Source organism: Trichechus manatus, unplaced genomic scaffold (assembly GCF_000243295.1).
Source record: "Trichechus manatus latirostris isolate Lorelei unplaced genomic scaffold, TriManLat1.0 scaffold00049, whole genome shotgun sequence".
Classification (NCBI taxonomy): domain Eukaryota; kingdom Metazoa; phylum Chordata; class Mammalia; order Sirenia; family Trichechidae; genus Trichechus; species Trichechus manatus.
Genome location: NW_004443985.1, coordinates 3,182,416 through 3,209,158, shown reverse-complemented (window position 1 = coordinate 3,209,158; position 26,743 = coordinate 3,182,416). Strand labels below are relative to the sequence as shown.

General features: G+C 45.6%; 1 protein-coding gene across 2 annotated transcripts in view; it reads right to left on the bottom strand.

The window, feature by feature from the left end:
• TRANK1 (tetratricopeptide repeat and ankyrin repeat containing 1) overlaps window positions 1-26,743 on the bottom strand; it is a 68,167-nt gene that overhangs the window by 32,238 nt on the left and 9,186 nt on the right. For both annotated transcript variants that reach the window (XM_023732231.1, XM_023732232.1), the window contains exons 4-11: window positions 26,538-26,708; window positions 18,502-18,663; window positions 17,643-17,897; window positions 15,374-15,550; window positions 11,816-14,722; window positions 6,790-6,989; window positions 6,347-6,484; window positions 1,140-1,286 (exon numbers count right to left, since the gene is read on the bottom strand). In XM_023732231.1, the coding sequence (XP_023587999.1) occupies window positions 1,140-1,286; window positions 6,347-6,484; window positions 6,790-6,989; window positions 11,816-14,722; window positions 15,374-15,550; window positions 17,643-17,897; window positions 18,502-18,663; window positions 26,538-26,708 (4,157 nt within the window). The remainder of the gene's footprint in view (window positions 1-1,139; window positions 1,287-6,346; window positions 6,485-6,789; window positions 6,990-11,815; window positions 14,723-15,373; window positions 15,551-17,642; window positions 17,898-18,501; window positions 18,664-26,537; window positions 26,709-26,743) is intronic.

Genomic DNA, 26,743 nt, shown 5'->3' with positions numbered 1-26,743 from the left:
GAAGACCAACTGCTAGAGAAGGACATCGTGTTTGTTAAAGTAGAGGGTTAACAGAAACGAGGGCAAACCTCAGTGAGATGGATTCAAACGTACCGATGGTCGTGAAGATGGCACAGGGCTGGGAAACATTTCCTTCTGTCATATACAAGGTTGCCGTGAGTCAAGACCAGCTCAGAGGCAACTAACAACAACTGCTGATGAACATTTAGGCCGTTCCCACCTTTTGGCTACAGTGAATAGTGCTGCTCTGAACATTCATGTACAAGTTTTTGTTTAACCACCAGTTTTCAGTTCTTTTGGGTATATACTTGGGAGCAGAATTGTTGAGTCCTGTGGTAATTCTATGCTTAACTCACTGAAGAATTGCCAAACTGTTTTCCACAGTGGCGACACCATTTTATATTCCCACCAGCAATGGATGAGGTTCTAAATTTCTTCACATTCTTACCTGGACTTTTATTTTTGGGAAGAGTTTGAGAAGGATTGATGTTAATTTTTTTTTAAATGTTTGGGAGAAGTTCATCAGTGGAGTCATTTCTCTGAAAGGTTTTTGATTACTTATTCAAGCTCTTTACTTGTTACAGTCTGTTGAGATTTTCTAATTCTTCCAGAGCCAATTTAGGTAATTGGTGTGTTTCTAAGAATTTGTTCATTTCATCTAGATGGTCTAATTTGTTTCCATGCATACGATTGTTAGTAGTATTCTCTTGTAATCTTTTTTATTTCTATAAGATTTGTAGTAAAGTCACCATTTTCATTTCTGGTTTTAGGAAGCTGTGCCTTCTCTCTTTCTTACTTCATCAGCGTAGCTAAGGTTTAATCAATTTATTAATCTTTTCTAAGAACTAACTTTTGGTTTTGGTGATTCTCTATTGTTTTTCTATTTTCTATTGCATTTTTCTTTGCTCTACTCTTCCTTCTGCTAGCTTTGGGTTTGGTTTGCTCTTCTTTTTCTAATACCTCAAGGTGTAAAGTTAGGTTAGAGATTTGAGATCTTTCTTCTTTTTTATTGTAGGCATTTACAGCTATAAGTTTTGGTATGTTATACTTTCATTTTTATTAGTCTCTAAGTGTTACCTTTGGAAGATAATGAAATGATTAAATAAATGAAATTGTGTGGGAAAATGGCTGAAAATCACCTTGTACATTTCTGGATTCAGCGTGAGAGACCGACCCTTCGAGGAGCTTAGTTTTTCCAGGGGCACGTCAATCAATGGCTGGCTTTCCTCTCTGGAGTCAGGTGATGGAGACGTAAACGAGGAAATGATCTTCCATTCCTTGTAAGCCTGAACAACAATGACAAATTAAAGACCAACAAAATATGCTTTCGAACCGTACACCCAACCTTCCTGAGCCTCACAGAGAACTGAGCCCTACCTTTTCCTGCCACGGGGGGCAGGCCTTCAGCCCCAGTATGAGGAGGCAGCCATTCTGGGTCCTCAGAGTAGGATGGGAGGGAGGGCTTAGGACGCACAGGTGAGGATCAGGGAAACTACAGTGAAAACTGCCCAGACAGTTGGTCAAGACAGCTTGGTCAGGGACCCAACTTCCAAGAACAACTCTAAGGGCCCCGAAAGTTATTCCATCTGACTACCTGCTTCTTGACGAATTTCAACAAGCAGTACAGAAAGAGGTGCCTGGTGTTCTAATGTCTTTTCACACCACAGTTAAGAGATGCCACTTAGGGTCAGCAGTTAAGACGTGTGGCAGAATTTTCTAACTAGGTTACTCAATCAAACAACAACCGAAGAAGATTCAGGAGCTGGAAGTTGACTCAGAAGTCAGACAGAACAAATCTATGTCTTGGTTCTTCTACTTGTTTGCTATGTGACCTTGGAAAAATTGTTTACTCTTTTCTAGACTTCATTTCCTGCTCCGTAAAATGGGGATGATAGAATGCCCCAAGTTTTTTGGGAAAATAGAAGGGGATAATCAAATGTCTAGTATAATGCCTGATAAATAGTTGCTATTTTGCCCATTTTTCCTTTACCCAAGCCCCCAAAACAAGGTAACTGTGTAGACCAGGGGTTGGCCAACTTTCTCCTAAAGGGTCAGGTAACAAACGTCTGAAACTCTGTGGGCCATAAGGTCTCACTCACAGCTACTCCACTCGCTGCTGTGCGAAAGCGGCCCCAGACAATGCATAAACAAATGGGCGTGGCTGTGGGCCGATTAAACTTTACGGACGTTAACATTCGTTTCATATAATTTTCATGTGCAACAGAATATTATTCTTCTTTTGATTTTTTCCAATGGTTTGAAAATATAAAAACCATTCTTAGCCCATAAGCTGTACAAAAACAGGCCCTAAATTTGGTCCATGGACGTAATTTGCAGACCTGGTAAAGCTGAAGTGGCCAGCTGAAATGCGGTATTTAGAGTCCAGAATTCCTGTGAATTCTAGCCTTCATATTTGAGTATGTCTTGTGAGAGTAGCTAATTAATTCTGCAGGACTTTATTTCTCTATTTACAAAACGGTGCTCCTTGCCACCTTTGTCTGTTTTCAAGGATGCCGAAAAGACAAAGTAGGGATAGTTGATTAAATGCTTTTAAGTTGCCCTAGGACTTAAACTACGTAAATATCAAGTTAAATTATTTAAAAACTGTCTACTAAGTAGGAATGGTTGTGCTACTAATCAATTTACTTTGGACATGTTATCAGGAGGGATCAGTCCCTGGAGAAGGACGTCATGCTTGGTAAAGTGGAGGCTCAGTGAAAAAGAGGAGTACCCTCAACAAGATGGACTGACACAGTGGCTGCAACCGTGGGCTCAAGCATATCAACAATTGTGGGGATGGCGCAGGACCGGGCAGTGTTTCGTTCTCTGTGAATCTCTATGAATCACAACCAACTCAACGGCACCTAACAATAACTAAAACACCACCACTAATCAATTATAGAATCAACAACCACACTCTGAAAACAGATATGAATCATGTAATCATTTAAATAGTTAAATAAGGTTAAAAAAAATCTTCTGGGCATATTTATGACTGTACTCTTGGTAAAGCTGTTTAGACGACTAGATTGTCTGCCAAGAAAAGCAGGCAAAAGACACAAATGCTTGACATTTGAGAGGATCCTCCCGGCAGACAGCAGGAGTTGACAGTGGATGACTTGGAAAAGCCTAGTGAAGCACAATGTATTTTGAAACTGCTGGATGAGAAGCAAAAGCTGCTCAGATGGCACATGACTGACGTGATTCCGTGAATGAAATACATTTTATTTTCAAGACAGGGCCTTGTAGGAGTGAGTACGTGTATTTCGTGAAAAGGATACAGGCCTGCAGCACTTCTGGCAATAAAAGCAGAAGCATCTGAAACTCTTCCAGCTTCTTCTATTGGGACTAATAATTGTGAAAGAAAAGGCAAACCTACCTTTGAGGAGTGCGTTATCAAAGTCAGTTAAACAGCCCAGAAAAGCTGTGGCTTTCAAAGTCCCCCTGTTCCATTCATTGGCTTCCACATGGGTGTGAAGGAAAAGACTCATATCTAGGGCACAGTGTAAATGGCATAGCACCCTCCCAAGTCCTCGCAGGAGGATAGCTTTGGGGTGACTAGGAGAATGACTACCCCTCCCCAGAGATGAGGCAAAATCTTACAGAAGAAGGGTTCGGTGTAACCAAGTCCCTTCCCCATCTCAGAAGATGGTCCTGGTAGTGATGCAGTTGAGCAGGTAACAATAAATTCTCTAAAGGGAAGACTCACAAACCAGGGTGTCGAGAAGCCCACACACATACACTTTCAGGTGACAGGTGCTGCAGAGAGAACCCCTGCCTGAAACATAACCAGGGGGTGGAAAAGAGGCCGGGGGAGAGAAAAGCTCTCCGTGGTTCTCTCACTGTGTCAAACAGCAGCTCTCAGACAATCAAAGCAAATGCCATGTGAGCAGCCAGACCGGCAGCTTGGGACATACGTAATCCCTGTCTTTCCTCTCCTTTGATTAAAGCATTTCCTCTCATTTCCTCGTGGGGTCTTGAGGTTTGTCATCCATAAACTGAGGGTGTACTTTGCCAGGGCATGGATGGTTACATTCCCTGGTATATTCAAAAGCAGCACATCAAAAGTCTTTTTAGGAGACGTGTTTGGATGCTAACCGGAAGGTCAGCAGTTCAAACCCACCAGCCGCTCCGTGGGAGAAAGATGTGGCCATCTGCTTCCATCAAGATTTACAGCCTTGGAAACTCTATGGGGTCGCTATGAGTCGGCATCGAATGGACGGCAGTGGGTTTGGGTATTCTTTTTTTCATTGTATGCATAGTATGAAGCAGATGTTACCAAAAGACTAAATTTGTGATTGTTTTAATTTCATGCAACTCACTGAGCGGTTGGAGCATACGGTCAAGATACCTGGGCCTCTGTCATTTCCAGGGTCAAGATGAGACGAACTACTGGATTTTTCTTGAATAAACAGAGCCAACCACAAGTTACCAAAAACCCACCATCGTCAAGTCGATTCCAACTCATAGCCACCCTACAGGACAGAGCAGAACTGCCCCATAGTGTTTCCAAGGCTGTAAATCTTTACAGAAGCAGACTGTCAAATCTTTCTCCTGTGGAGCGGCTGTGGGTTCAAACCACTGACCTTTCTGTTAGCAGCCAAGCGCTTAACCTCTGCCACCAGGGCTCCTCAACCACAAGTTACAGATCCATAAATCCAGAGCTCCTTGAGCATCTGACTGGCATAAGCATACAACTTTCACTTAACAAAGTACAGGAACAACAAAGTCTTACCCCTTTCTCTTTTAGGAGAGCCTCGGTCCAACCAACGACCAATGGATGTATTATGAGAAAAAAAAAAGTTAGTCCTCAGAGGTTAAAAATGGTTCCAGGTTAAGGAGGGTGCATCACATTTTACCAGCAAAAGGCAATAAAAAGGGAATGTACATAAGGCATGGCAATGATAAACTCATCATGAAAGGTTCTGGAAGCCAATTTGCATGCGGGCCTTTAAAAGGAAGGGGAGTACAGTAGAAAGATCATGAGATTTAGAACTCAAAGCATCTGGATTCATCTCTAGGCTCCACCACCTGCATTATGACTATGGGCAATTACTTAACCCCCATGACCCTCTGCCACTACGAGGGTAAAAAGATACACACCTCGGAGGGCTGGTGGAGAATGAAGTGAGATAATACATTCAAAAAGGACTTTATAAACTGTAAAACCCAAAAAACCCAAACCTGATGCTATCGAGTCGATTCAAATTCATAGTGACCCTATAGAATGGAGTAGAACTGCCCCATAGAGTTTCCAAGGAGCGGCTGGCGGATTTGAACTGCTGACCTTTTGGTGAGCAGCCATGCAGCCATGCTCTTAACCACTGTGCCACCAGGGCTCCTATAAACTGTGAAGCGCCCATAGAATATTAACTGTAGGTATTAAGGCAAACGCGGCATGAAAGAATGACCAGAAAAAAAAGAAAGCAAGGACTCTATTTCAAGGGTCAGTTCTGGAATGGATTTCAAGCGCTCCTGACTTGGGTGTAAAAACTGCCCCTTCCAGCACACGTCCCGGGCAGTGGGAAGTCTGCAGCAGGGACCAGGACATAGAGAGCTGAGTCCTCGAGGGAGACTCCACAGCAGTCAGTGGTCAGCCTGAGTGCCTGTCAAAAGACGGTGACGACGAGAAGCCAGCAGCAGAAAACCAAGGACAACGATCTTGAGTTGGTGGCTTTATCCATAACGTACTACGCTCGGGGAGTAAAAACCATCACAAGGACTCAGGAGCCAACTCAAAACAATGGGCTGGCACAGAGGTTACTGAGGGTCAATCCAGGGACACTTGTGCTGCCATTGTCTGCGTGGGTTGCAAGCAGTGGTTGGGAAGCCATGCCAGAAGGGGCTCCCAGGCAGGGCAGCTGCCCTCATCCCCTCATTACCTGATCCAGTGGGCAGGAATTAAGATTCACTTGTCTTTCCGGAGCAGTCTCTTTCTATGAACTGACAGAGCCCAGGTCTGTCCTCATGGGGTGGATATTGCTAACCTTGCCTTCACTCGTAAAGCTCTCCTTAGAGTTTGTTCCAACTTGGGTATCCCTGGGAGCCAAGGATAACAACAGCTAATGAGCACCGAAAACTGGAACTTGGGTACCAGGCATGCAGGAGAGGATGAATACAAGAGAGTCGGGGAGGGCAGGGCACGAGGAAAGGCAGCCTATGACACGCTGTGAAACATCCACAGCCATTGTCCAAGCCCACAACCAAACACGCAAAACCCCGCACTGAATGGGTGACGCTCGCGTGACACACTCTCTTATCCTCAGGGCCAAATTCTCTTCCCTTCCGGGGACGGGCAGCCCACACGCATACATGCACTGTGGGAAGGGCATTCACTACCACGTACCTCAGAATCAGTAAAAAAGTTGTAAAGGAGGACATCATCAAATTCTAAGCCTTTCGCTTCATACACCGTTAGCACAAGTGCTAACCCCAGCTCTTCTGGAATCTTCTCCTTTGCCATTTCATTGGCAACAAGGATTACCTGAAAAAAAAAAGAAACAACGAAAATAAAAATAAAAAAGCAGGGAGTACGTTAGAAGAGGAAAACCATCAAAGTCTACAAAAAGCTCATAAAGCTCAGCTTACTTCTATGGGATGCAGGTAACATCTTTAAGGAGAAGTGGCCAGCATGGACTTGGTTGGCCAGGCAAGTGGAAATACCAGTAACAATTACCCATTCTGGGACAAAGACAATTGGATTCTATCTTGTGGAATAACTAAGACTCTTAATTTTTTTAAATTGCAATCTGCCTTTTGTTTCAAAACCTAAAACCATGAGAAGCTCACCTGGTGGGCTCCAAATTCAATGGGCTGGCTTTTCCTTTTGTTTCCTCTTAGGAGAATTGCCAAGTCGCTCACACTACAAGACTCCAGGACAGTTGGTTTGGGGCCATCAAAGAGGCCAGAACCCCTCGGAAGGGGATCAAAAGATTCTGGGAAATAGAACTGAAGTAAATCCACTACTCCAGATGCCAGATTGAGGATTCCTAGGATAAAACAGAAGACACATGTCAGGTACTGTACAACAGGCCTCAATTTTTTGATGTTGTTGTTTTTCTCTGACATGCAGTATTTTTCTGAGAAGGAGCAGACATAATTGCAAGCCTACTGCCTTCCAGTTCCCATCTGATGATCACTTTGACCCTGAGCTGAGGATGAAAGCAGAGACGTGCTCTGGGTGCAGTGGATAAAGGCAGAGACGTGCTCTGGGTACAGTGGATGAAGGCAGAGATGTGCTGGTTTGCTGAGTTTTGTGAGATCTCATTCCCAACCTCCAGTCATGTCAGAGAAAATTTACCTCATAAAGAAGAGTCAAGGCAGAAACATAATCTGAACGATCAGAGCTGTTCGAGTGCTAATATAAGGGGCCAGTATAAATGGTCAAGAAACAATATTCTCCTGCCCTCTCGCACTGGTGCTTACAGCAGTGGAGGCCACGTTGCCATGATGACCGCAGAGCTGATGTTAACTGGCCGTAGCAACCAAGGCCCCATCATCTTTTCCCACCAGGTTTACATCCAGCTGAGAGGGGGCTGTGGTAAGAAAAATTCTCAGAACTCAAGAGAGGACTTTCCAGAAGGCCCTGGTCCCCATTTCTAGTCGAAGCTCTGAAAGGGCAGTGACACTTATCAGTGTCAGCTACCCACATAAAAATCCCCCTGTCTAATCGTCATAAACGCCCAGTGCGGCAGACGAGACGATCCTACTTCTACAAACAGGGAGCCCGAGGTCCCAGACGCTAAGGAACACCTCCAAGTGACGGGATTTGCAGCTGGATTGAACCCAGATCTTCCTGGGCATCTCCACTGTGCTTAGAGGTCACAGGCCTGTTGCCCAACATCGGGTAGAATACTATGGTCTCAGAACAACACCAGGAAATGGATGTATGCCCTCACAGCAATTACTGAATAATAAAAATAATTTTTGATATAACAATACTTAATGAAGGAAAGACAGTTCAGCTATATAAAGGAAGGACATTCTGATACATGCTACCACATGGATGAACCTTGAAAACATCGTGTCAAATCAAAGAAGCCAGTCACAAAGGACCACATATTATATGATTCTATTTATATGAACTGTCCACCAGCCGCTCCTTGGAAACCGTATGGGGCAGTTCTATTCTGTCCTATGGGGTCGCTATGCGTTGGAATTGACTTGATGCCAACGAGGTTTTTTGTTTTTAATGATTTTGAATTTAGGTCAGTATTTAAATTTAGGTAGATCTTTAATCTACATAAAATGTGGTTGTGGTGTGAAATATTTGTTAAGATAACTTTCCAGTGACCTAATTTTACTTTTTTCCACATGGACAATCAGTGTGACAATGCTAGTTACTTCATAGGCCCTCCTTTTTCCTGATTTGCAACGCTTCTTTTTTTCACATATCTGTGAGTCTCTTTCTGAGCTCACTATTCTATTTGATTTGCTTTATTTGTTTGTTCTTGGGCCATTATCACACTGTCCTATTTACTATAGTTAGCACATTTCTCAAACAACTCTTTGTAATTTTGATTGGAATTTCATCAAATTTATGGCTGTTTGGGAAGAATTCACGTTATTGAGTGAATAATGTGAATTATTGTCCTTTTCTCACGTAAATAACGCGCCCACCCATATAACACCTGGCATAGTGTGCTTACAAAAATAGCGTGGGGGGGGATTGTATGGTCAGCAAAAATATATACATAACGTGTTATTTGCGTAAAATATGGTACTGAGTTTTCTGAAACATGATCTTGGTGTATTTCTCCATTTATTCGGCTTTTTTCTTACTTCCTCCACTAATGTTTTATACATTTCCCCAGATGTTTTGCACAGTGTTAGATTTATTCCCAGGCACCTTATACTTTTTGTCTGGCACAATACCATTAAATAAAGTTTTTAAACACATAAAATAACACTACATAATTGTTTATGAACATATGTAGGGCATACCAAAAAAAAAAAAAAACCCCACTGCTATCAAGTTGTTTCTGACTCATAGCGATCCCATAGGGTTTCCAAGGCTGTAAATCTCTGTAGAAGCAGACTGCTACATCGTTCTCCACGGAGCCACTGGTGGTATCAAACTGCCAATCTTTCCATTAGTAGCCAATCACTTTAACCACTGCACCACCAGGGCTCCTTATGTAGGGCATAGGAGGTGAATAAGCCATAAACCATAAAGCAAGCATTCTGGCATTGGTGGCATGTTATTTAAGCCTTCTTGCCTCAGTTTCCTCCTAGGTAAAACGAGAATAATACCTACCTTGTAGGGTTGTTTAAGAAGTCCTGGTGGTGCAGTGGTTAAGTGGTTAAGTAAAGATTAAACAAAAAAAATCCACTGCCATCGCGTTGATTCCAACTCATAACAACCTTATAGGACAGAGTAGAACTGTTCCATATGGTTTCCAGGGCTATAAATCTTTTTTTTGTGTGTGTGTGTATGTGTGTGTGCTTTAGGTAAACTTTACAGAACAAATTAACTTCTCATTCAACAATTTATATACAAATTGTTTTGTGACATTGTCAATACTCTCCCCTTCCACAGCCCAGTTCCCCCTATCCATCTGTCCATTATTTCTCTCCTTTCCTGCCTTCTCATCATTGTTTTTGGGCAGGTGTTACCCTTTCAGTCTTGTATACATGACTGAATTAAGAAGCATGTTCCTCACATGTGTTACTGTTTGTTTTACAGGCCTGTCCACTCTTTGGCTGAAGGGTGAACTTTGGAGTGGCTTCAGTTCTCAATTAAAAGGGTGCCCAAAGGCCATAGTCTTGGGGGTTCTTCCAGTCTCTGTCAGACCAGTAAGTCTGGTCTTTTTTTTTTGTGACTCTGAATTTTGTTCTACATTTTTCTCCCACTCTGTCCTAGACCCTCTATTGTGATCCCTGTCAGAGTGGTTGGTGGTGGTAGCCGGGCACCATCTAGTTCTTCTGGGCTCAGGCTGGTGGAGGTTGTGGTACCTGTGGTCCATTAGTCCTTTGGACTAACAGTTCCTTCGTGTCTTTGGTTTTCATCATCCTCCTTTGCTCCAGACAGGATGGGACCAGTAGATGTATCTTGGATGGCTGCTCATGAGCTTTTAAGACCCCAGACGCTACTCAACAAAGATGGATGTAGAACATTTTATTTATGAACTTTTGTATGCCAATTGACCTCCTCATCCCTCAGCCATGGTAACTCAGTCCCTCAGGGTGTTTGGATGTGTCCATGAAGCTTCTATGACTTTGCCTTGGTCAAGTTGTGCTGACTTCCCTATACTGTGCACTGCCTTTCCCTTCACCAGAGTTAATACTTATCTACTATCTACTTAATGATTTCCCCTTCCCAACCCTCCTCAACCTCGTAAACATCAAGGATTGTTTCTTTCTGTGTGTAAACCTTATCTGGAGTTTTTATAATAGTGATCTCATACAGTATTTGTCCTTCTGTGACTGACTTATTTCACTCAGCATAATGTCCTTCAGATTCATCCACATTGTGAAATATTTTGCAGATTCATCGCTGTTCTTTATCGTTGCATGGTACTCCATTGTGTGTATGTACCATAGTTTGTTTATCCGTTCATCTGTTGATGGGCATCTAGGTTGTTTCCATCGTTTTGCTGTTGTAAATAATGCTGCAGTGAACATGGCTGCACATACGTCTATTTGTATGACAGCTCTTATTTCTCTAGGATATATTCCCGGGTGTGGGATTGCTGGATCGTATTGTATTTCTATTGCTAGCTTTTTAAAGGAGTACCATATTGTTTTCCATAGTGGTTGGATGATTTTACATTCCCACCAGCAGTGCATAAGAGTTCCAATCTCCCCACAATCTCTCCAACAGTTATTATTTTCTGTTTTTTTGATTAGTGCCAGTAATGTTGGGGTGCCAAGGCTGTAATCTTTATGGAAGCAGACTGCCACATCTTTCTTCTGCGGAGTGGCTGGTATGTTCAAACCACTGACTTTTCAGTTAGCAGCGGAGCACTTAACCACTGCACTACCAGGACTCCTCCAAGTAAAGATTACAGCTTTGGAAATCCTATGGGGCAGTTCTACTCTGTCCTAAGGGTCACTATGAGTCAGATTCTACTTGATGGCAAAGGGTTTGTTTTTTTGGCGTTAGGACTGTTCTGAGGATTAGGCAGAGGATGAACCAGAATTGATTCGATGGCAACTAACAGTAACTACAAATATATGTGAACTGCTACGCATGTACCTGGCACAGCCAAAGGGCACACCCGAGCTAGAAACTGAACGGATGTTGAACATGTGTTTGTTAAAAGGAAGGACTATGAAGTAAATGGTATTGACATACTGATTATCCATATGGAAAAAAGGGAAATTAGGTCACACCACAACCACATTTTAGACAGATTGAAGATCTACCTAAATTTAAATACCTACCTCCCACCACCTCCCACCCCTCTTTTTTTGCTTCTCCTTAGGAAATAAGCTGCTTTAAGTATCAATGATTTATTAACAGTAATTTTACAATTACTTTATAGAATAAACAGGCGTCTCCAAAGTGCTTCAACCAAAGTTCTCAAACAGTGTAAATGTTCCCCTGAAATGTTTTCATGTCATGGCAAACTCTTTAAGATACTTAAAGGTAGCTAAAGGTACATCTCTATCCAGCTACAGCTTGAATTACCAACTTAAGAGTGAGTAGTGGCAGAAACCATAAGGTCTCTTGTTCATGAATCTGTTGGCAAACAAAAATACTGTCCTTACTCAAGCTGCAAAAGCCTAATGAAAGCAAGCCCACAGCTTCAAAAGCAGCCCTAGGTCAGTGCCCAAGCACCCTGCCCCACAGGCGCACCCAAGCTGGACCTACCCGAGTGGGACCTGTAATTCTGGTACAGCTGGTGGATCCTCTCGGGTTTCCGGACAGTGCACTGCTTGTTCGTGTTGTTCCTGCTGGCGTAATGGAACAGGGAGCGCAGATCACTGAAGCGGAAGGCCACGCCCCTCATGATGCTCTGGGCTGTGTCCCCAGTGAGGAACATAGCGTTGGGGTCATTGATGCATTTCATCAGCAGTGCCAGCTCGGCTTGGGTGAAGTCCTGAATCTCGTCGCCATAGAGCTCATGGATGGACCACGGAAGCACCTTGAGCTTTGACAGCCTCCGGGACAGGTTGTACAGGACATCCTCCTCATCAAAATAACCTTTCTGGAACCTGATCTGTTGATACAGGCAGAAGAGGCTGTAGATCTCACTCCGATCTTCCTTAAAATTGGGGGACCGTTTCTTCCCTAATTTCTTATATGCTTCTTCAGTAAGTCTTCCATGGGGGCAGCTGAGGGCCTCAAAAGACCCTTTCAGAAAAGACTTTATTTCTTTCCAAATCAGTGCAGGGTTGTAGGAGGTTTTTCCTTTGGTCATCTTGGGCCATATTTCGTTGGTGAACACCTCAAAAGTCAAGTATGCTCGGGGGTCACTGTCACTCGTGCGTGCTTCTGCAGTTTTATCCTCCTCATCACTGTCCCTGTCCACCTCCACCTCCTCCTCATCCTCCTGCCAATGGAGGATGGTCATCTCTTCCTGTGTGGACCACCCTACGATGGTTCTTTTCAAGCTGCCGTCTTCGTTCCTCGGAAAAAATGGCTCAGGCAGAGAAGCGTCAAGCAGAAGGAGCAGTTGCTTGGAAGTGACAAACAGAGGAAAGTTCTCATCCTTCAGGTCCTGGAGTTTGTGAACATTGGGCTCCAGGGGTTTGTAGTGACTTGTGGCCTTGGTAGACTTGGAAAGCTCAGTGAAATTCCTCTGTACCTCCTGGCACAGGACGTGGTTCTTGGTAACAAAGATCTGATGCAGATGCTCCAGCTGGTGGGCATGATCTGGCACACAGAGCTCCTCTGCTTGGCCGTCTCCAGCCAGCTCCGTGTCAGGTCCCTCCACACCAGTGTCGCCCTCCTGCTCCTCATCTATGCTGTCCACTGTTTCCGCTTCAACTGAACCTTCCTCTTCCTCATCCTCTTCCTCCTCCTCCTCTTCCTCCCAACCTGGACCCTCTTTGCCAGGTTCTACTTCCAATCTTCTCTTCAACCAGGTCTGTTTGGCCAGCAGTGGGCTCCCTGCCTGCTCAGCTTTCTCCCAGTAAACGTGGAATTTCTTCCACAGTCTGTACAAGCAGCAGGTTGTCTTCCCGGTGCCGCTCCGCCCAATGAGGATGATAGGCTCCAGCGGCTTGGGGTTGAGGTTGATCACCGCATACTCGAGCTCACCCACCCGGAATGGGTACTCCACCTTTGCCTTCATGTCGTTGAGGATGTTGAAGGCCATGCTGGTGCTGAAGCTGTGGAACTTCATGATGTTGTACTCTGTCTCCACCGCGCTGGCCGGGGGGAAGTATTCGGGATCCATGCACTCCCTGCCCTTCTCTGCCTCTGTGTCTTCCATGTAGCAGCGGGGTATCCGCTTCTGGATTTTCATGTTGGCAGACATCTGGCCTTTGTCGATACCCTTCAGCTTCTTTCGCAGAATGCAGGACAGGCCCCGGTTGTAGGCGCTGCAGATGGCCCTGATGGAGTCCGACAGCTTACCGTGATCCAAGACGATGTCCCAAATCCGGATGATTTCCGTGTAGACCTGTCCCGACTTGTCCACAGACTGCACGTTCTGCTCTGTGGTGATGATCTTCTCTGGGCTCTCACTGCATCGAGGCGAGAAGTCAATGGCCAGTTCCCACAGCATCCGGGCTCCTTTGTCCAGCTTGGCTTCGAAGAGCCGGATCTTTCCTTTCAGGTGCTTCAGCCGCTTCTGCAGGCCCTGGGTCCACTCACCATTCCCCAGATGCTGGATGGCAAGGATGATCTTCTTCTTCATGACCTTGGTCATTGCCTTACTTGAGAGTTTCTTCAGCATCTCTGATGTGCACTCGATCTCCCAGGTCATGTTATCAAAGTCCTGGAGGCAAGTCTCAATGTCCTGCATGCTCCAGTCCTCCTGGTCCTTGCTGTCCTCTGTCCCTCTGTTAACAACAGGAATGAGCTGTGTGGCCCCAAGGCCTGCCTGAGCATGTCCTTCCTCTGCCTCAGCGGGGACAGGATTGCTCCCAGTATGGTCAGAGCTCCTGGTATCTGGGCTTTGTTGGAACTCATCTTTCTCTACTTCCGTGCCTGCTCCTGCCACCAGAGGCTCGGCACACTGAGGACAATCTTCTGGGAGGAACGTATTCAGTTCAACCCGCTGAATCAAAATCGTGATGTCCTGCACGAGACGGTCTCTCAGATAGCATGGCCTGAAGTCTTCAGGCTCCTGCCTTGCCACCTGGGCATCAGGGACGATCTCCCAACTGTCAGCGACCCCAGCTCCTTCTGGCTGGGGGTTGGCAGTGACGTCACATGGCAACGACTTAAATGAACCCTGAGACTTGGGTTGAGACGTACGGCCTGGGGTGGCAGGCCTCGGGAGCTTCCCCAGGTGAGCGGCAGAGTCCTGTCGGCTCTTCCGCCTGCTCTCCGTCAGAGCTTTGTTCCAGGCCAAGAGCAGAGGGTCGTTCTTCTTGATCCGGTGCCGTGCGTCTTTGCCCTCTTTGTTCCTCAAGTTAAAGTTGATGTTAAACTTCACCAGCAGGTCTATCAGCTTCTTCATGCGCTTCAGCATGCCCTTCTGGAAGAGGATGTGCATCAGCGTGTTCCCGTTGCCATCCTGGACGTTGGGGTTAAGGTAGTCATACTTGGTGGGGTTGGACAAGAATAGGTCCAACAGGTGGCTGAGGAAGCTAAAGCCGATGTCAGCTGAAAGACACAAACAAGACCCTGTGAGTGCTGGGCCAGTCTTCTCAGAGGCCAGAAGACCCCTGGGCTTGAAAGAGATGCCAACCAGGGGCATCTCAGAACATGGAATGTCCCCGGGTGTTTGATACCCAGTGGTTCTCAACCAAGAGAAATTTTGTCCCCCAGGGAACATTTGGCAATGTCTAGAGACGTTTTTGATTGTCACAGCTGAGAGGACTCCACTATCATCAAGAGGCTAGAAGCCAGGGATGCTGTTAAACATCATAGCACAACACCCCACAACAAAGAATTATCCAGCCCAAAATGTCAATCGTGCCAAGGAAACTCTGAAATAACCTTATAACATTCCAGCAAGATCCTTTGTCAGGACCTTCAAAAAGGTGTAAATAAATAGAAAGCATTTGTCAGCTACCAGCATCCAACTCTGGGACTTAGGAATCCTTAATTAGTCCACCTTGACCATTCACCACGATGGTCACTTCCTCCATGAAGCTGTGCATGACAGGCCAGGACATACGGGCTGGTCTGGCCAAGAAATGAGCCTTTTTCAGACCATTGGTTTTCCCAAAAGGAAAGACCAAAAACACAGCATCGATTCTAACATCCAGCTTCCTCCTCAAGGAGAAGACCGCTGCCCAACTAAGAGCTTACCATTTACATCTAAAAATATGTGAAGTGCTGCATGCAAAGGAGTATCGCCTTCCGCGAAAGAAACGCCGTGGGGGGCTGCACCCTTGGTCAAGAGAAGAAAAGCCAACTCGAAGTCCTTGAATTTCAGGCACAGGGTGAGGGGGCTCTCTTTGTTCTCCTGGAGACCCTCAGGCGAAGCTGGGGGAAGACAGAAGAGAAGGACCCAGTGAGCCACATCCCTGTGAAGAGGCACGGCCTGGGAGGCGGGAGGGACAGCTTCTGCCATTTAGTTCCAAGGGAAGAGCTGATGCTGATCCCGACTTCCAAGCCCCTCCTACCACCAACCGTCCTGGAAGGCAGAGGTTTCCTGGCACCCTCAGGGTAAAAGCCCAGCTCCTCTGAGCACCCCGTTCATGGACCCTGTCCCTCCCACCTCTCCAGTGGCCCCCTTGTCCCACCACAGAGAGCATAGTTTCCACCGTTAGCGTTCCTCTAGAGTGAGGACAGAGTGTCGGAACCATTAAAATTCCAATGCTGGCTTAATATGATACTGGACACATGGTTGGTCCCAGGAAATGGGTGATGCTTCCTACATTCTTTGCTTCTACTAACTTCTACCCCAGAATGTACGGCTACCCTCAGTTGCCATTCTCCCTGACACCTCTCCACCCCCATGTCACCTTTTTTTTGAGCTCGGTTCCTGCATCACCTCTGCTGCAGGCTCCCGGCCTCCTCCACAAGGCAAGGCGAGCTCACTCACTAACGGATCAGCAGCCCTACTACGCACGTCTCCGGCAGCCATGCATCCCCTCTGAGGCCTTGGTTCCTAGCACTCTCCCTGGTAGGAGCTCTATACACATGTACTGAATCAAAGACTAAAACAGGAATTCCATAGCAGCCATAGTTTCCAGGCAAAGGAAGCAATACACCACAGGAAGAATGAGTTTGAAGAAATAAATCATGGAAGGTCTCCTCTCTAGCTCCTGAAAGCCTTGGGTGGAGCCAACGCCTGAAGGCTTTGCATTATGGCACTTCAAGAGACAAGGACCAACATGGTGTCACTCCTTATGAAGGGTAGAGGAAAAAACCTGCTTCCGTTGAGTCAATTCCAACTCACAGCAGCCCTACAAGATGGAGTAGAATTACCCCATAGAGTTTCCAAGTTGCAGCTGGTGGGATTCAAACTGCCAACCTTTTGGTTAGCAGCCATAGTTCTTAACCACTATGCCACCATTCTGAAGCGTACTTCCCCTCAAATGGCAAAGTGAGCAGAAAACCACACAGCCAAGGCACTCATCCAAGAGCCTGCATACATTAGCTCATTTAATATTCACAACAACCATAAGAAATAGAAACTACCATCATTCCCATTTTATAAGCAAGGAGACAAAGGCATGAAGAGCATACCCGAGACCACACAGTTAGCAGTGCCAGTAGTGGGGGTGGGGGCAGGAGATGGCTGATGTTTCTAAATTGGTTCTAAAATAAAATCCCACCCAGCAGTACCGTCTGCACACTCCAGACACAAACCTGGCCACGTGTGATCATCCTGATTAAAGCAGCAGATGTTTCCACCCACCGATTATTTGGTTGTTGCTTTAAAAACAAGCATCTCAAATTCCAATCCGCTGGTTAGAAAAGAAGGCCCCCAAAAGTGACAAAGACGCACACAGCACATCAAGCGCCGGGGAAAGTCCAGGCAGAGGTCAGGAGGAAATGACCAGTGTGGCTACGCCAGAGCAGAGCACCTCCACACACCAGAGCAGAGGGCCTCCACACACTAGAGCAGATGGCCTCCACACACTAGAGCAGAGGGCCTCCACACACTAGAGCAGACGGCCTCCACACACCAGAGAAGAGGGCCTCCACACACCAGACACCAGAGCACACAACAGAGGCAGAGAGGACAGCAGTGGTGACTGGAAGTCACAAAAACGCAGAGTTCCTGCAGGGCAAGACCCTCCCGTGCTACAGAGCACAACTGCTCCCTCGGGTCTTCTTGACTGTAATCTTTATGGAAGCAGATCACCAGGCCTGTTGGGGGGCTTGAACGGCCAACCTTTAGGTTAGCGGTCAAGTGCAAACTGTTTGCACCACCCCGGGACCCTCACCACCGACTAACGGGGCGTTAATCCTCTGTTACTGTCTCAAAGCAAGAAGATACGGTGGCAGAGAACAAGGCAGGATTCTAAGGAGTCTCCAAAAGCAAGGGAAAGATCCTGTGAAGGGCAGCTGCCTGGATCCCCCCATCCGGACAAGCTCCCAATGTTTATCATCTCAGCATTTTCACCTCCACTGTCTATGAGGCAGCCCAGGAGCTGCGTTTTCCGCTGGTCCCAGCCGCTGAGGTGTGGGATGATGGCACAGAGGTCAAGGTCGGAGAGACTGCAGTCTTTGATGAGACAGTCTCTGAATGGTGGTTCCCCACTCGCTTTGCCCGTCAACAGCAGCAGGACTTCGGGCCACTTCTGTTTTCCCAGTAAGAACTTGATGAAGACGTTGGCACAGTCGCGATTAATGTTGCAGACCCGGTCAGGAGGAATTTCTTTCAAAAATAAGAACAGACCACACACCAAAAAAGGTTCATATGATTTCTAGTCAACTCCAACACACATGGACATAATTAACACAGATTTCAGACCAGTATTTTTAAGCACCAGGGAAACAGTGGAACCTTGGTGGCGCAGTGGTTATGAGCTTGGCGGCTAACCAAAAGGTCTGGCAGTTGGAATCCACCAGCCGCTCCTCGGAAGCCCTGAGGGGCAGTTCTACCCTGTCCTATAGGGTCCCTATGAGTCAGCATCGACTCGACAGCAACGGGTTTTTTTTTTTTTTTTTTTTTTTTTGGGTTATACAAGAGAGAAATATCTTTAGTGTTTTAAAAATGATGGAATATGCAAAGAGCAATCCTAGGAGGATACGTAAGAAATTAGTAACAAATTGTCTCTGAGGATGGGACTTAGGGACTGAGGTTCAGAGGTGGGGGGTAGACTTCTCACTCAAGAACCTTCCACACTCTTTGAATGTTCTACATGTAGACGTATTGCCTTTGTCATTTTTTTAAATTTAACTTGTAAAAGCATATTAGAAAAGAGCTCTAATGAGCATACGTCACCTCTAACACCTCTGAATGTTGTGACAAATGTTACCTTGCAGAGAAGAAAGGAGGCACAAGAACCTCTGAACTGTGTCTTGCTTCGGAAAGTGTTTACGTAATGACCGGTTTCCTGAGTCCATGCACTTCTCGAGCTGCTCACAGGCTCTCTGGAAGATCTCGCTCTCGTCGACGGGCCCGTCATCATTGCTCGCCTCTGCAAAGCAACGCCAGGTGACGGTTCTGAATACAGAGTTGCAGCTGTGGTAGACAGCAAAAATGACCACATCTCCACCCCCACCATGAGTCCACACGCTTTGCCAACGTGACTCTGCAGGCCCTCCCGTGGGGAGGTGGCGTCCATTTCCCTTTCCCTTGATTCTGGCCTGGCTTTGTCACTTGCCGTAACCGGTAAAATGGAGCGGATGTAATTTTTGTGCCAGTTCTGAGCCTGGGCTTCAAGAGGCCTTGTGTACCTTCTATCGGCTCTCTTGGGCCCTTGGCCTCTGCCATGGGAATACGTCCAAGCTAGCCTGCTGGCAGATAAGAGACAACACAGAACAGAGAGAGTCAAGCCCAGTTGTTTGAACTGAGGCCTCGGAGACGTGAAAGAGTTCAGCCAAGATCATCCAAGTCCACAAATGCTTGATGGTGTTCAGGCAAGGCTGTGGAGAAACCGGAGCCCTCATCCCTTGCTGGTACGAACGTAAAATGGTGTGGCCGCCGTGGAGAACCGTGCGGCAGTTCCTCAAAAACTTAAACGTAGAATTACCATGTGACCCAGCAATCCCACTCCTAGGTATATACCCATAGGAACTGAATACCCACGCAGAAAAACCAAACCCGCTGCCATGAGTCGATTCCGACTCACAGCGACCCTACAGGACAGAGCAGAACTGCCCCACAGTGTTTCCAAGGAGTGGCTGGTGGATTCGAACTGCCGACCTTTTGGTTAGTAGCCGAGCTCTTAACCACTGCGCCACCAAGTCTCTGCAGGCTGCCTTGGGAGGATCTTAATTTGCAGGCACTTCTGTTTGAAGGAGCCTGAACAAAGCAGGCTTCATCAGCCCGAAGACACTGTTGGAGGACAAGCCTGAGGGGCTGACTTTTCCGGGTGAAAGCACACCAAGGTGAGGGAGAATACGGACATGGTAAAAGGGATCCGAGGGCACCCAGGCAGGGGCCAACACTATCTACTACATCTTCTGATCCACACCTGGATCACACTTCAACAAATTGAGTAAGAAGACCAGAAACACACACACACACCCAAAACCCAACTTCTTGGGCAAATGCTTATTGCCTGCAATCAAGAGATCGGCCAGTGCCAGGCAGAAAGAAGCAGAGTGCACAGTAGCATCATCCTCCAGGGAAGAGAAAACGGAAAACCCTCAGCACCTGAGCTAGCAGCTCGCTCTAAGACAGAAAACACGTGTCTGGTGTAACAACATCTGGCTAGCACTCCTGGCCTGGACCCTCCCACCTTCATCCTAAAATACCTGTGATGATTCAGAAACAGTGAAAACTCACAGGATAGAAACGTAGGACTCTCGGTAAAGGAGGGATTTCCTTTACAATGAGAGTCTGCTGCTGGCCTCTCTGCCCTGTGCCTTTAAAACCTTTCTGGAAGCATCATTCTTCCCCCAGGGAACTTAGTTTTGTGCAAAAGTCACTTGAAACTGAACAAGAACATACTAAGTGTGACAATAGAGGCAATTAGGTACAGATGTGTAACAAATGCCTGACTGTGTGGTTCACACTAGTTAAGAAGTCAGTGACAGAAGATCAGAGAAAGTGCGAGACATCAGGGAAGGAATCAGAGAGTGATATTAGCAATGCAAAAATGTACAGAATGAAATGTGCCCAGACACTGACAGCGGAATCCCTGAGCGGGAAGACTACGTATGCCTTGTTCAGTATTCGGAACTTTTCTGGGGGTTTTTCCCTAAATTCTTCCTAAGCTTAAGAAGAGACAGATATCAGAATACAAAGTTGCTTATATATCTTAATCACAGTTAGATTTTTTAAAAAGATGACTATGTAAGTATTGGGGGAATAAAGACTGGATAAAAATATGCCAACGTGTAATTATAATAAATTATAATACAATAAAATTTCATTTTTACGAATTTTCTACAATGAACATATATAGCAGATACATATAAGCAGATTGTCAATTAAATTAAAAACTAAAGACATCTATCTCCTGCAGTTGCAATACTGCTCAGAAGTATTAGACAATAGAAATACATCATTTCAAAAAGAGATTTTTCTTCTTTGCCCGAAACCTTCCTTTCACGTTATAAAGGGCAAAACTGGTAAAGCTTTATCCCACACAACCTAACAATTTAAATTTTTATACCCATCCCACTTTCGTAAAAGAAAACAAAAATGTATAATTATAAATGTACAGAATAAAACTAAATGACCAAATCACAAATATATTAATTGGAGTGGGAAGTGTAGCTTCGTGGAGAATTGATATTTTCTTGTTTTTCCTTCCCTACACCTTCTAAGGAAACCCTGTCAGTGCAGTGGTTAAGAGCTCGACTGCTAACCAAAAGGTCAGCAGTTTGAATCCACCAGGTGCTCCCTGGAAACCCTATGGGGCAGTTCAACTCTGTCCTGTAGGGTCGCTATGAGTCAGAATCGACTCTATGGCAACAGGTTTTGGTTTTACGTCTTCTAAATTTTCTGAAAGAAAAACATGTTGCTTTTATAAAAAGGGAAAAAGTATCGTGGGCATCCTTCAAGTCAATATCCATGCCTGTATTTACACCCTGTGTTGGTGCTCAGGGACGCAAAGGTGACAAATCCCAGCCTGAGTCCTGGGTTCCTTCCACTGGGGAGACTGACAGATAGAAAAGGCTCCTGTGTACCCAGAGCTATGCTAGTGGGTCTGATAGATGCTGCAAAGCCGAAAGCAAAACACAGCTGGCTCCCCTCTGGAGGGCCGGAGACAAAGGTCTTCAGAGACTTGGATTTGAGCTCACTCTAAAAAGCCTTGTCCTAGTGAATCAGAGGGAGCTGATCACAAAGAACTGTGGGAAAAACAAAGGCTCAAATCGCGTTCTCCTTGGTCCTGGGGAAAGAACTGAGTGGCAACGGAGGTGGACATGCTGCCATCTAGTGGTGGCTGTGAGATGTCGGTAAAGACAGTTACATCACCTTCACCATTTAGGACGAGAGCCTTGCTTCTCAGCGTGTGGTCCCTGGCATTCTCCGGGAGCTCGTGAGAAATGCAGAATCTCAGGTTCTATCCCAGCCCTGCTGAACCACGATCTGCATTTAACAGGCTCCCAAATGATTCAGGTGCACACTGAAGTCGGAGAAAGCACTGGGTTAGAGAGCAGCAGAAATCTTCAGCAAGACCCTTCATTTCTCAGGCTGAAATTTTTATCAGCTAGATGCCAGAGGAGCCCTGGTGGCACAGTGGTTAAGCGCTCAGCTGCTAAACAAAAGGTCGACAGTTCGAATCCACCATCTGCTCCTTGGAAACCCTGTGGGGCAGTTCTACTCTGTCCTATAGGGTCGCTAAGAGTCAGAATCGATGGGAGGGCGACAGGTTTAACAGGTGTTAGATGCCAAAAGCTGCCCCATCCAGAGACCATCACGACCATGATCATCAAAACCGGGACAGCAACTCCAGGAAGAGCTAAGGGAGTGAGGGTCTTTTACCCTAGTCTGTAATGCTGGAGTATTTGTTCTTCTGAAGGATGCAAGAAACTCGTTATTGTCCACAGATGTAAAAAATAACAGCTATCAAGTCAGACAAGGGTACAAAGCCCCTGGCAGCAGCTCGCCCCTAAGGTAATGATTCCATGAGGCCCAGAAATGGGTGAGGGTGGGGGGAACTAAGGTCCATAAAAACAAAGTGGATCCAGCCTCATTCCCAAGCCCGGGGCCCTTTCGTTTGACTCTCTCTGCCAATGTCTTCTCGGCTACTGCTCTGGAAAGACCTTTCTGGGGCTAAAGTCGAAAAACTGCACTGTCCAATATAGTAGTCACTAAATTAAATTAAAGTTAATTAAAGAAAATTAAAAATTCAGTTCCTAAGTTTCTTGAGCCACCCATATTTCAAGTGCTTACAGCACACTCGGTGTGACTAGTGGCTACCCTACCGGACAGAGCAGAGAGAGAACATCTCCATCATCACAGAAATGGATGGCGCTGGTCTAAAAGACCCCTCAGTCCCACTGTAGGTTTTAAGGTTTGTGCAACAGCAAATCCTCAGAATCGAAACGTGCGCACACACCTCTACACCAAACCAAAAACCAAACCTACTGCCCTCGAGTCCATTCCGACTCCTAGCGACCCTAGAGGACAGAGGAGACCTGCCCCAGAGCGTTTCCAAGGAGCGGCTGGTGGATTGGAACTGCCGACCTTTCGGTCAGCAGCCGAGCTCTGCAGCACTGCGCCCCCAGGGTTTCCCAACTCTCACAGCACTAGGAATACATAAAGGAACAGTGATATTCAGTACCTAATTCCATACAGAGATCGTATTCAGACAATGAATTCTATTAACGGGTCCACCGCTAGAAGTACCTTGAGAAATATAGAAAGATTTCGATTTGCTAGCCCTCCCAGGCAACTGTCGTCTCTTCTTTTTCAATTTTTAGCAGTTCCTTTTGCTCTTTTGACTCAGTATTTCCCTATGGTCTTTCAGTGTATTCCCCTAAGGTGGCAAGGAAGCCTTTAAGGTCAATGGTGTGGGAAAACTTTAAAGTTAATCAAACATCCAATAAATGTACCAGTGAGTCCTGGGGGCTCTAGGCTTGACTGCACCCAGTGACATCACCAGCCCCCCTGAGAACCGAGCAGCCAGGTCTGGAACAGCATACGTTTGCTTTCCCGGCAAGTGAGTACAGCTGGACTCTGACAGGTTAAAAAGGGGGCAAGCTGTGATTCCAGTGAGAGTCTTCTCTAGGTTCCAAACCAGAGTCATAGACTCAGCTTGTGAAGGAGAGAGAGAGAGAGAGAAGAAGGGAGAGCGAGAACTCTGTCTCAGAAGGTGAGGTGTTTTTAGGATTAGCAGGCATTCAAAGATTTCATCATACAAGAGAATTAAAAATCAGAACTTAAAAAAAAAAACTAAACAAAAATGAACAGCTTAGGCTAAAGACGTAACACTAAATGTAACATACAAATACACAGTATTCCAAACATTGAGATTGGGATTGATGAAAGCTACATTTCCAAACAAGTCAGCCATTCCCCACCAGTTAACTAGTAGTCCTTTTTTACTGCTGTTCTTTTAAAAGCTGGAAATTCACGGGCAAAGAAACTTGTTTGGTGAGTTTCCATTTCTCAAAGAGTGGGTGGACATCATCCTAAAACTGAGTTACAGCCGTAAGTTCCCAGAAAGCACTTCACAAAGGTTTATTATTAATTACAGCATCTTAGAGCGGAAGTCAGAGTTCCTTAAAATGTGAGGTTGTTTCAAAACTCGTCATGACACGTCATGGCTTCAAAAGAACACCCGTGCAGGACAGAAAGCTCCACAAACACATTTCTCTCGCCTCATTCCCACAGTCTCAAGGAAATGACAGAAGATGCTTAAAACAACAAGTAAATTGATGGCAAAACGGGAAGGGGGCAAACGAAAAGCAGCTTCAATCTCCCCCAGGTAAATCTGTCCTTATTCTGTCCATTGCCACGATCTCCAGCCTGCCAGATGGCCTCCCGCCCCAGCCCTGACGCACCCTCGACAGGCTGCCCTCTACTTGCCACCCACTTACACATCTCTTGTGCAGGGGAAGGAGTACTCCTAAAGAAACACGACTAGGTAACTGCAGGAAGATGCACACTAACCAGCTAGTAAAGCCTAATTAATTCAGTCCTCATTCATAAGTAGAAACTATCTAAAGACCAGCAGGTAATTAAACCAAACCAAACCAGTTGCTGTGGAGTCAATCCTGACTCACGGCAACCCTATGTGTGTCAGAGTAGAACTGTGCTCCACAGGGTTTTCAATGGCTGATTTTTCTGAAGTAGATCACCAGGCCTTTCTTCTGAGGCACCTTTGGGTGGACCTCCAACTTTTCAGTTAGCAGCTGAGCGTGTTAGCCGTCTGCACCACGCAGGGACTCCTAGCAGGTAATTAGGGGAAAGCATTAGCACAAAGGAGAAGTGAGAAAATGAATCAACTAACCCCAAAAGAAACATAAATAATCCAGGGAAGTAGGGAGGATGTTCTTTAAAAACACAAAACTCATTAATATTCTCGAGTGTGATTCAAGAGGATGTGGCAAACATAAAACAAGAACGAGCTGCTACATGTGAGAAGCAATCAAAGAAGAAGAAAGAGCTCTTAAAAATTAAAACTGTGATTTCCCAGATAAATGCAATGGTTAAACTGAATTATAAATAGAAAAGCCGAAGGCCAAGTTAAAGATCTGGGAAGAAAAATGGAGACAGAAAACACTAGGCAAAAGTAAACACGGATTATAAATTCAGGAAGTTCATCCGCGTAAGAGGAACAGCAGAGTGAGAAAGACAATGGAGGGGAACAAAATAGAACATAATTTCCCTGAGCTAAGAAAGACAGATTGACGGGGCCAGTAACTACCAAGCAAGAAGAAAGAAGAAGGACCCACACCTAGATTCACCCCAGTGAGATTTCAGAACTCCAAGGACAGAGAAAATCCTAAAAAGGAAAAAAACGAGACTAACATCAGACTTCCAATAAGGTGGACCAGAGGCTAGAAGACAATGGAATAGTATCTTCAAAACTGTGAGAGACAAGGTTGTAGAGTGTATTTCATAAATCTAAGATGCCACCAACTGCTGGACACACAAGAAAAGCTGCCAGTTAAACTATGACACGCCACAGATGGTAGGATACATCCCAATTTCGAAGACAATGTGACAAAGACCATTTCAAAGAAAATGTTCAGAAAAAGTGCAGCTTGTCATCGGTGAATCACGATACCTGTGTTCGGCCAAATTATCAGTCACGATGACATTTTCAGATATGTAAATTTATTACCCTTGTCCCTCTGTGAAAAAAACTACAGGCAGTTCCCAGGTTACAAGGCCGATCCCTTCCTGAGTGTGTCTTTATAAAGAACGTGTAGTTAAGTCAGAACAGGTACCTACGGTTCTTATTTAGCCTTACTTTCGTGCAAGAAAAGCCTCAAAGCCTTTCCAGGGATTTAAAAGCTGCAGGTGCAGCAAGTGGAGGTGACTGTGATGAAGAATTTGTTGTGAGTAGGGGTTGGTTCAGTCGTTTCAAAGAGAAGGCAAATTACATAACATTAAAGGCCAAGAACAAGTTGTCCGTAAGGACGTTGATAACCCGAGGGCTTACTGTACTTCAGTAGGTACTTTGGCAGAGCAAGGGAGAAATCCAAGAGGACAACATGAGTCACAAGAATTAAATGTTAGTGTAAGAACTAAAAGCACAAAGGAAAAATAAAAGGTGTTTCATTAAATTGGGACGCTTGAAGAGTATCGTGTTTAAAGAGCAAAGTTTTGGGGACATTTGGTGGCGTTTCCTGTTCTACAGTCCAACCATCCTCCTCCTCATAGAAAGTAACATTTACATGATCTACAAACCATGCATACGGTATTTACTGGGTTTCAGTTTTTAGCAGCGATCTATAGATGGAGCACAGAAAACTTAAGAGTTAAGGGACAGAATGGAAAGGATACAAATAATATAACTAGATAAAATTCAACAAGTGGGGCTGGGACAGCCAAGAACTCGGTCTCATACAGCCGAGACGCTGTCTCAAATTAACAAATCAAGATATGGAGCTCTAACTGTATTCTACACGGTCGGAAGAGTAGGCTGGATCTCTCTTATCTCCGGTTCTGTCGGAATTTTCTTCATTTTCCCTCTGTGCGTGCATGGAAAAAAAATCACTCACACTGTCCAAAGGCGGACCTGGTGAAGCTCTCAGAATGTCGCAGACATTCTCTAAATGAAAGTTTCCTTAGTCTATCCTTCCAAACATGCAAACAAGTTTTCTGAAGATTGGGGAGGGTCTCGTTTCCATCTATGCATATTAAGAAAAGTAAACTGATTTGTATCTAATATCACAGAACCAGTTTTATCTCCCCGAAAAGTGAAGTCACTGGAAGCCATACCTGGTAAGTCCTTGGAACACGGGGCCAGCTTTTCCAAGTGACTGTTGATTTTCTTGATAGCTTTGAAGTTCTTGTTCCTCTTCAGGACATCCACGGGGGAGCGGGAGTGGGGGTCCAGCAGGGTGGGGTCCGCCCCAAGGTGCAGGAGCAACTGCACATCCTCTGTCTGTCCTAGGGCAGGCCAAAACGAGAAGGAGGCACCGTCA